Source organism: Blennius ocellaris (genome assembly GCF_963422515.1).
Source record: "Blennius ocellaris genome assembly, chromosome: 16".
NCBI lineage: Eukaryota > Metazoa > Chordata > Actinopteri > Blenniiformes > Blenniidae > Blennius > Blennius ocellaris.
Window position 1 is genome coordinate 754,513 of NC_137665.1, and position 10,728 is coordinate 765,240.

Below are 10,728 nucleotides of genomic sequence, written 5' to 3' on the forward strand. Positions count from 1 at the left end.
GCTTCGTTGGCTTCACTGTAAAAAGAACGTCTTTATTTATCCACCATAACAAGTTTGTTCTTAAAATAATATAAAAATATACTTTATTCAAATAAGAAAGTAAATATAAACACCATAATTTAGTTTCATTTAGGATAATTGATCATTAAATTTACATATTGATTCCTTCATTTACATTTAAAGTAAAAGAAAATTATTTGTTGATTAATCGTTTGAATTAGAACATTTTAAAAGTAAAAACATTAACATGAATTAATTCATCATTTTAAATTAAAATGAATATTCAATCAATTATTTAATTTTAAGCAATATATATATTTATTCTATGCATATGTGACACTAATTAATAGTTTAAAATCAGATTAAAAAGGATTTACAGTCAAATAAAAATCTAATAAAATAAAGTTAAAGAAGATAATTTCATAATTAACAATTCAAGAATAAAGAAAAGTTTTTCATAATCAATCAAATTTTATGAATTAAAATTATAACTTAAACTATTTTCCATTAATTTAATGATTGATATATTATTCTATGTCTTAGAAAATATTTGTATTAATAATTAGTTACATTTTAGATGATAATTTTTTTTCTTTATATATATATATATATATTATGATTATTATTATATATACATAAAAAACAACTAAAAACAATTCCAGATTCATAATTTTATTGTGGAATTAAAATTGTTGGTGTTTATAATATAAGATAACATATCAACTGTTTTTTATAGTTAAATATTTTCAGGAAATAAAAATACTTTAAGATTTGTTTTATTATGAGTAACAACTGTTAAGCAGCGTCAATACGTCTGCAGAATCGACGAGTTAAAGAAACGTAATCCCTCCGATAAACGATCTGTGATCTTACATAAGACTGAGATGTAATCTTAGATTGTTAATATTCACACTCATCGTTTTCCATCTGAACGGCTCAATCTAATCTCTCATTAGATATTCTTCTATTCAAATGTCAGTGATCTATAATCACAAAACTACTCATTTAAACGTCAAAACAAAATGGAATTTTGTGCAAAATAACATTTTGTGTGTGTTTTCCCAGCAGCAGTACTCGAGTAAATTAAATAATCATCGATTTTGCTTGTTTTTTTTTTAACTTTTACTGTATTTCCTCTTTAACGCTCCAGCTCGCGGCTCCTCGTCAGTACAAGGTGTGTTTTTGGTCATTCGTCCCCGGCCAGAGTGCTTCTCCACCCTGTCAGCCCCCCCCCCCCCCCCCCCCCCCCCCCCCCCCCCCCCACACACACACACACACACACACACACTCTTCAATATAAGGGGATTACTTGGCAGGCCGATGGCAGCAGACATTCCCAGGAGAGCATCGAGGACAGCTGAGGGAGACGGAAATAGCTAAACAAACTTGAGCTTGCCCCCCCCGGGGCAGCAGCCCCCCCCCGGCCCCCCTCATTAGAGGGTTGCAGGTTTTATATCCAGTTGTTGTTCCATGAAGCAGTTTGTAAATCTCCTCTGTTGGTCTTTCCACTGCGACTCGTCTTCCTCTCGTCTCCACTAATTGGGGATTAGTTTGTTTATTTTGGACGTGTGGGACCTGCGGCCCCCCCAGGCTGTCACCCCCCCCCCCCCCCCCGTGTCATCGACGATGACCTCTGACCTCTGCATGCTCCGGCCTGGTCTGTTACCTGCCAGGAGGAAGTGTGAGGGGGCGGAGCTTCACTTTCTAAATCAACACTTCAACCAGTCTGACATCAAGTCTGTACTCTACTGTACTCTACTCTGCTCTACTGTACCCTGCTCTACTCTACTCTGCTCTACTGTACTCTACTGTACTCTACTCTACTGTACTCTGCTCTACTCTACTGCACTGTACTCTACTGTACTCTGCTCTACTGTACTCTACCCTACTGTACTCTACTCTGCTCTACTCTACTGTACTCTGCTCTACTGTACTGCACTGTACTCTACTGTACTCTGCTCTACTCTACTGCACTGTACTCTACTGTACTCTGCTCTGCTCTACTCTACTGCACTGTACTCTACTGTACTGTACTGTACCCTGCTCTACTGTACTCTACTCTGCTCTACTGTACTGCGCTGTACTCTACTGCACTGTACTCTACTGTACTCTAGTCTACTGCACTGTACTCTACTGTACTCTGCTCTACTGTACTCTACTCTACTGTACTCTGCTCTACTCTACTGCACTGTACTCTACTGTACTCTAGTCTACTGCACTGTACTCTACTGTACTCTGCTCTACTGTACTCTACTGCACTGTACTCTACTGTACTCTACTCTAGTCTACTGCACTGTACTCTACTGTACTCTGCTCTACTGTACTCTACTGTACTCTGCTCTACTGTACTCTACTCTAGTCTACTGTACTGTACTGTACTCTACTGCACTCTGCTCTACTCTACTGCACTGTACTCTGCTCTACTCTGCTCTACTCTACTCTACTCTGTAGAAATATGTGAAATGCTCCACGATGCATGTTGGATCATCGTTTAGATTTTTATGCAGAACTTTAATTTGATCACGTTTTAACAGCAGTTTTCTTCTTGTGACTGAATAAAGTTTAATGATGTTTATGTGAATAGAATTGTGAGTTTTTGAATTTAGAAATTCCCATGAAATAGATGAATTTTAATAAGGTCATGCAGACTCTGGGGAGTTTCTTTTTTATTTTCCATGTTTGATACTCAAACCAAAACCGTCAGAAACGCGTCACAAATCCTTGTAATCAAAGAAACTCCAGGATGTTTATTGTGCCATAAATTAGTTAGACGTCAAAACTCGTCTTATTTTACTGTGACCTGCTTTTTCTGACTGACCTTTGATTTACAGGCTGTGAAGAGGAGCGACAGCTTTACGGGCCTCGCGCCTCTGAACATAGACATAAAACAGTAGGTGCCTCGCCTGTGACGCGTCTCCGGCGCCGCCATCTTGGAGAGGTCTCCTGCTCGTGCCTCCAGCGCCGCCATCTTGGAGAGGTCTCCCTCTGGAGCTGAACATCAAGATCCAGGCTAGAAGATCCAGTAAAACATTAGTAGCTCACTTGCTAGTCCACGTAGCAACACAAGTAATGGCTCATTTTAAAGGTGAGGTGACGCTTTATGAAACCTCGTGAAAAGTCTTTGTAACGAGGGAAAGGACAGAGCTTTTCCTCAGCTTTAAAATGAGGTATTACTTGTGTTGCTACCTGGACTAGCAAGCGAGCTGCTAATGTTTTAGTGGATCTTTATATTGAGCTCCAGAGGGAGACCTCTCCAAGATGGCGGCGCTGGAGGCACGAGCAGGAGACCTCTCCAAGATGGCGGCGCTGGAGGCACATTGCTTCAACAGGCGCTGAAAGGCTGAGCAGCATCTATTGTTTTATATCTATGCCTCTGACAATGTTTTACACACTGCTACCCTACCCTACCCTACCCTACACTGCCTACCCTGCCTTACACTACCCTGCCCTACCCTACCCTACCCTGCCCTTCACTACCCTGCCTTACACTACCCTGCCCTACACTACCCTACACTGCCCATACAGATGTGTGTACTTTGCAGGGGCCGGCGGTGAAACGCGACTCGCCTCACCACACTCCTCCGGAGCCATCTATCATGTTTTAGATGGTTGGTATGTGTGTGTGTGGCGTGGGGAAGGTGGAGAATGTGGGGAAGGTGGAGAATGTGGAGAAGGTGGAGAATGTGGAGAATCTCCCAGGTCGCCCACCGAGGAAGACGACCTGAAGGATGCGAGGCGGCGTGGGAAGCAGCCGGCCGTCACCGTGGGTTCAGCTTCAGGTTGCCTGTTTTGCTACGTCACCCCATCCTGGGTGAGTGATGGAGATCAGGAGGCAGACGTGACGTCAGGGTCAAAGGTCAACCAGAGGATAACTCCGTTAACTGCAGTCATTTCCTCCACATATCAGAGCCTGTCACTTTTTACGTGGCTGCATTCTTTGTGTTCCTTTACTTCCATAAATCACTGAGCTATTTTCGACTGAATCTCCCCGACAGTGACAACAGAGGTCCTGCAGGGCTGCAGCGCCCCCTGCTGGCCGACAGACGCCACGACGGGCTCCGTCCATCAGTCTTTCATTCCACCGATCAAAGCATCAATCATCCACCCGTATATTTATATTCATCCCGTTTTTGAAATGCCCATTGAACTAAAACAACTGGTTGTTTTTCGGTTAAAATAAGAAAAAATGGGTGGATTTGCATAGAATCACTTTCCTAATGAGCACGTGACTGTTTAAACTCTGTCTGCCGTCAGTCGAATGTTTCTAAATGGTTCACGTGTCCTCCATGACGTCACAGAGTTTAGCTGATGGACATAATGTTGCTTTGTTGTTTTTTACTGAAAGGGTCTCGTGGAGCGCCAGCAGGCGAGGCCTGCAGTTCTCCCGCTTCACCGTCGGGGGCGATAAAGAGTCCAGTGAGTCTTCAGCTGCAGAGGAAGAAACATGTCGGTGTTTCCAGTCAGGAACTGATTAAAGATCATTTAACCAAACCTTTTATTATAAAACTGGAGCTTCAATAGAAGCAGGTGTTTATGATTTAAAGGTGTTTTTGTCCAGAAGGACGATTGATACGTCACGGTAAGAGTTTTTAATTGTTTCTTGAAAAAGTTTTTACCTTCTCAATTAAAGTGTACTTCACTCATTTTAGCAGATCAGGCAATTAAATACGAGTCATTTAAAGGTAACATATTTGATTTATTCACATCGACAATAACTGAACAATGTATAATACTATTTGCTTAATACTGCATGTTAAATCGTTTATTTATGCTTCGAATGAAAATGTTGATTCCATTGGAGCTCGTGTGAAAACTGACCGTCACAGGAAAGGCAACATCGAAAACATGAAACAATGATGAATTAAATTTCATCGAACTGCTCGGCTTTAGTTCATATTGTCAATGTTGATTAACATTTTCATGAACAGAACAATAATCCAATAAATAGCCGCTTCTACATGAGTGAATGTGCAGATAGATGTGTGTGTCAGCAGCAGGGTTGCCAGGTCTGGGAGACAAAACCATCATTCAAAATGTGTAAAACCATGGTGGTTGTCTCTGTCACTGCAACAGCCATTTAGAATACTTGATAAACAAACACATTGTTCAGTATTAAAAGCATTTTCCTCCTAAAAAAATCCTTATCAAGTTACAAACAGTCTGTGGAATTTCAATATTTGATCTCAGACCAAATTCCCTCCAAACATTTCAAGAGTGGCTCAAATCCTGGAAAACAGCAAACCTGGCAACCCGAGTCGGCCCAACCTGCAGTCGTCACGATGTTCCTGTGTTTTTCAGTTTGCTGTGTTCCAGACAGCTGCTCCTCTCAGGAGCTTCACTGATCAGCAGAGGAGCTTCTAGCAGCAGTTCAGTCGTTCTGAGAGCGAAGACAGACGTCCTGCGTCCGTCGGGACGCTGGACGTCTCGTCAGTCGTGTTTGGTTCTTGGCTAACTTGTGCAGAATTGAACCTCCCGTTCACTTCCTGTTTGACACACTTTCATTTCCACTTCCTCCTGAAGACTCTCGGGTGTCCTCGGTGGCCCTCAGCCCAGGTCCACCAGGCGTCCGTCCCCCCGCCGGGCCCTGAGCCAGGCCTCCCGGGCCTTTCCCACCTCCTGGCCGTAGTGGAGGTGAAGCTGGCCGAAGTCCTGCAGCGAGTCCGGGCCCGCGGCCGGCCACTCCCCGCACGGCGGCGCCGGCCCGTTGATGGGCGTGACGTAGGCGTTCCTCCGCCGCCACAGTTTGGGGGATTTCTTAGCTTTGGCGGGAGGCTGGGAGACGGCGGGGGCGCTGAGGCTCCGGCGCTCCCTGACCTCTGACCTTTGGCCCTGCGAGGTGAACAAGAAGCTTCTGGGCTGCTGGACGGCGCCGGCGGAAGAGTCGCCACGGCCCTGCTGCTGTCGAGCTTCTGGAGACGGAAACAACAAGACCGTTGATGACGAGGCTCATATTTACATCGCCGTGTTTAAAGTCCCAGTGAAATGAAGGTTCCACCTCCAGAACCCTCTGGTGTCTCTTCTAGAACGTTTTCCTGCTAACTGGCTGAAGGTCAAATGTTAAAACACGACAATCTGAGAGAAAATAGCCGCTAAACGGCGCTATTTCCTCTGCTGGGCGGAGCTTCTGACAATAACAGAGTGACATCACGAGTTGTGCACACGCCCAAGTTGTGTTTACATTATGGAGGATCAGAGTTTTGACCACGAAGAGGCTGAATTGAACCAGATTTCATCATCGTGGTCATTTCAAACCCAGTGATTGATGAAGAAGACACAGAAGGTGGTTCTGCCATCGGTGACCCCGTCTGGAACATGTTTGAGGAAGCAGAAGACGCTTCGTCCTCCATTCGTCCTCGTCTCCTCGCCTCAGCAGCCGCCACTTTTCACCTTTGAGGCTTTGAGGCTCCGGACTTTTGGCAGAACGACCGGCTTCCTGGATCCAACACGTCCAAGAGCTAGAAGACTGTGGAATCACCGGAGAGTCCAGGTGTTACTTGATCGTCTACTAGCGGCTAGCCGCACAAGCTAACGGCTAGCCGCTCCCGCCGCCCCCCTCCTTTCCTCCTCTCTGGTCTCTTCCAGGCTCAATCTTTCATCAAGGCTCATAAAACGCCGACTAGAACTTCAAAACACTGTTAAAACTTGGATATTTAAGAGGAAACAAGCCGATATAAACACAACAGATGGAGATCTGCACAACTCGTGACGTCACGCTCACGAAGAAGGATTAAAAATGTAAATAACTTTGTTATGCGACAACAGTGGAGGAGCAGAGTCGGAGGAACCTTAGAAGGAGTAGTCCAACTATCGTTTTTTGCAAAGTAGTGTGTTACATTTCACTGGGACTTTAAATGATTCTATTAAGTTCTGATCACAAAATCAACTTTGTGTGTTTGTCCTTTATTGGACACGTCCAGTTTGTCCCCCTTCAGCCAGTGGGCCGGGGGTCGTAAGGCAGCGAGACCCTGGGGGGCCGGACCAGAACACAAACTCTATTTTCTAACATTCAGTCTCTTGTGGAGAAGCTCGGATTAAAATAGGATCATAATTCACTTTAACTTTAAGTCATGAAAATGTCTCTACTTTCACAAAACCAAACCGTCGCTCCGGAAAATCACCACCACGTCAACAAAAAGACGATTTCATGAAAACAAAAGCCGTCAAATGTCCAGAAAACGTCCGTCTTGTTGTTTTTCTATCCATGTTTTGTCTGACGGGTGTTGATGAGTGAGTTGTGGGTCACCTTGGTGGAGGAAGTACTCAGAGAGTAACTGATTACTACTGCGTACCTTCGTACTGCCTCCCCAGGTCCCTGAGCAGCAGCGCCAGGTAGCAGTGTGTGGCGGCGAGCAGCGCCGTCACCCAGCCCTCCACACCGTCCCTGTCCTCCGCCGCCAGCCGGTAGGTCCTGAGGCCCGGCCCGAACGCCAGGCTGAAGCACAGCGGCCCGCCGTCGGCCCGCCGCACGGCGCCGCCCTCCAGAACCACCACGCCCAGCAGGCGGCGGTCCGCCGGCCGCTCCTGGTAGAACAGCAGGTTCCCCTTCAGGACGAACCAGCGCCGGTGGAACGTGGAGGTTCTTTCTCTCTGTGGGCCAGACGGGAGAACTGACCTGGGACCTGATGTCTAATGAAGGCTGGGCTTGGAGAGGAACCTTCTGGAGAGGAACCTTATAGAGGGGAACCTTCTTATAGAGGAACCTTCTGGAGAGGAACCTTCTTATAGAGGTACCTTCTGGAGAGGAACCTTCTTATAGAGGAACCTTCTTATAGAGGTACCTTCTTATAGAGGAACCTTCTAGAGAGGAACCTTCTTATAGAGGAACCTTCTAGAGGGGAACCTTCTTATAGAGGAACCTTCTGGAGAGGAACCTTCTTATAGAGGAACCTTCTGGAGAGGAACCTTCTTATAGAGGTACCTTCTTATAGAGGAACCTTCTAGAGAGGAACCTTCTGGAGAGGAACCTTCTAGAGGGGAACCTTCTTAGAGAGGAATCTTCTTATAGAGGAACCTTCTGGAGAGGAACCTTATAGAGGGGAACCTTCTTATAGAGGAACCTTCTGGAGAGGAACCTTCTTATAGAGGAACCTTCTTATAGAGGAACCTTCTGGAGAGGAACCTTCTTATAGAGGAACCTTCTTATAGAGGAACCTTCTAGAGAGGAACCTTATAGAGGGGAACCTTATAGAGGAACCTTCTGGAGAGGAACCTTCTTAGAGAGGAACCTTCTGGAGAGGAACCTTATAGAGGGGAACCTTCTTAGAGAGGAATCTTCTTATAGAGGAACCTTCTAGAGAGGAACCTTCTAGAGGGGAACCTTCTTAGAGAGGAATCTTCTTATAGAGGAACCTTCTGGAGAGGAACCTTATAGAGGGGAACCTTCTTATAGAGGAACCTTCTGGAGAGGAACCTTCTTATAGAGGAACCTTCTGGAGAGGAACCTTCTTATAGAGGTACCTTCTTATAGAGGAACCTTCTAGAGAGGAACCTTCTAGAGGGGAACCTTCTTAGAGAGGAATCTTCTTAGAGAGGAACCTTCTGGAGAGGAACCTTCTAGAGGGGAACCTTCTTAGAGAGGAATCTTCTTATAGAGGAACCTTCTGGAGAGGAACCTTATAGAGGGGAACCTTCTTATAGAGGAACCTTCTGGAGAGGAACCTTCTTATAGAGGAACCTTCTTATAGAGGAACCTTCTGGAGAGGAACCTTCTTATAGAGGTACCTTCTTATAGAGGAACCTTCTAGAGGGGAACCTTCTTAGAGAGGAATCTTCTTAGAGAGGAACCTTCTTATAGAGGTACCTTCTTATAGAGGAACCTTATAGAGGGGAACCTTCTTATAGAGGAACCTTCTGGAGAGGAACCTTCTGGAGAAGAACCTTCTTATAGAGGAACCTTCTGGAGAGGAACCTTCTTATAGAGGTACCTTCTTATAGAGGAACCTTCTAGAGAGGAACCTTCTGGAGAGGAACCTTCTTATAGAGGAACCTTCTGGAGAGGAACCTTCTTATAGAGGCACCTTATAGAAGTACCTTCTTATAGAGGAACCTTATAGAAGTACCTTCTTATAGAGGAACCTTATAGAAGTACCTTCTTATAGAGGGGAACCTTCTTATAGAGGAACCTTCTTATAGAGGAACCTTATAGAAGAACCTTCTTATAGAGGAACCTTCTTATAGAGGAACCTTCTTATAGAGGAACCTTATAGAAGTACCTTCTAGAGAGGAACCTTATAGAAGTACCTTCTTATAGAGGAACCCCTCCTTGTCCACCGGAGACGGGCTGGACAGGTACCGGGTCAAGATCTTCTCATGAAGCTTCATCCCAACGCCTGGAGAACTGCTGCTTTAACACACACACACACACACACACACACACACACACACACACACACACACACACACACACACACACACGGATTCCACCATGAAGATTTAAAAAAACCTAAAATACCCATCAAACAATGTATTTACATAATAACTAATAATAGAAAATATCACCAAGTGTTTTGATTAAGATTGAAAAAAGCCTGTTATTAATGACATTTTGCTGTTGTTTGTCCGTCGTAAGAGAAAAACTCAGGTTAAACTAATTTAATCACGTTTACGTTTCTGTCCTGAAGTTGTGACCAGGTGAACATTACTCTGCACTTTCCCTTGATATTTCCTCAACGTTTAACTTGTGGTAGTCTGAGCTGCAGCCACTGTCGGGAAAACGAGCTCTGGAGAGAACACATTGTTAGTATTAGTGTTATTATTGTTGTTGTTGCATATTGTAAGAAGCAGACATGAGATCATTGAACATTTTACTGAAGCTCAGAGATTGTTTAGCTAAAATGTATTTTAATGATGGCAAATCAGTTCAAAACTGTGTTTCACATTAAATGATGTCTCAATTATATGAAAAGGGGAAAAGTGATGTTGAGGAACAGAATTCGGACGAATGTCTTTTTCCTTCATTTCTTAGCGCTGAATCCCCTCGTGACCCTTCACGTTCACGTTCTGGGTCTGGAGGCTGAGCCGATGCAGAACGTGTAAAGCAGGAAGCTGATCAATAATGTACGAGTGTTTAGTTTGAGCTGCAGCGGCGGAAGAGAAGTGATCAGACTCACCTCTGCCGGCGTTCAGCTTCACTCTACACGTCCTTTACATCATCTACACGTTTCCCTTCTCCTCACTGCTCGGCCACTGGGTCTCCATCGCTTTGATGCAGACGGAGCCACGCAGTGTTTCAACGTATAGTTTCAGGTTACCGGAGCGTTAAAATATAAATAACTCGACCCACTTCCTGGTAACAAAACCCTGACACATTATAGTCTCTCTCTCTCTCTCTCTCTCTCTCTCTCTCTCTCTGTCTCTCTCTCTGTCTCTCTCTCTCTCTCTCTCTCTCTCTGTCTCTCTGTCTCTCTCTCTCTCTCTCTCTCTCTCTCTCCCTCCCTCCCTCCTTGGTTTCGAGCTGGTGAGTCGCACACTTGCGAGCTCATAAAAGCAGAATCAGTGAGGAGGAAAGATGCTTCATGTTGAGGACGAGTTTCACCTCGTGTCTCTCACTTCTGCTTTTCAACGTCACCTTTTCTCATGAAGATGAGTTTTATTCCACAAATGTGCAAAGTGAAGATGAACTATTTTTCAGAACAGTCCAGTTAAAATCGGACCGGCAGCCAGTGACCTTGGGTCAATGTGACTGCAGGTTTTGATCTATTTCTGACCGCCTCTTATCCTTTTTTATCC

At 44.7% G+C, this 10,728-nt stretch overlaps 2 protein-coding genes across 2 annotated transcripts in view; one reads left to right on the plus strand and one right to left on the minus strand.

Annotated features, from left to right (window-relative positions):
- tbc1d10b (TBC1 domain family, member 10b) overlaps nucleotides 1–5,361 on the plus strand; it is a gene marked incomplete at its 3' end in the record, with an annotated part of 21,335 nt that extends 15,974 nt beyond the window's left edge. Inside the window, exon 10 of the mRNA XM_080511831.1 lies at nucleotides 5,314–5,361. Coding sequence (XP_080367957.1) covers nucleotides 5,314–5,361 — 48 coding nt within the window. The remainder of the gene's footprint in view (nucleotides 1–5,313) is intronic.
- A 183-nt stretch (nucleotides 5,362–5,544) lies between these two features.
- Nucleotides 5,545–9,321, minus strand: pheta2 (PH domain containing endocytic trafficking adaptor 2; the record flags this gene model as incomplete). Its single annotated transcript, XM_080511832.1, has 3 exons — nucleotides 5,545–5,909; nucleotides 7,290–7,587; nucleotides 9,241–9,321. The coding sequence occupies 3 exons, from the start codon at nucleotides 9,319–9,321 to the stop codon at nucleotides 5,545–5,547; spliced, it is 744 nt and encodes a 247-aa protein (XP_080367958.1).
- Nucleotides 9,322–10,728: the final 1,407 nt, after the last annotated feature.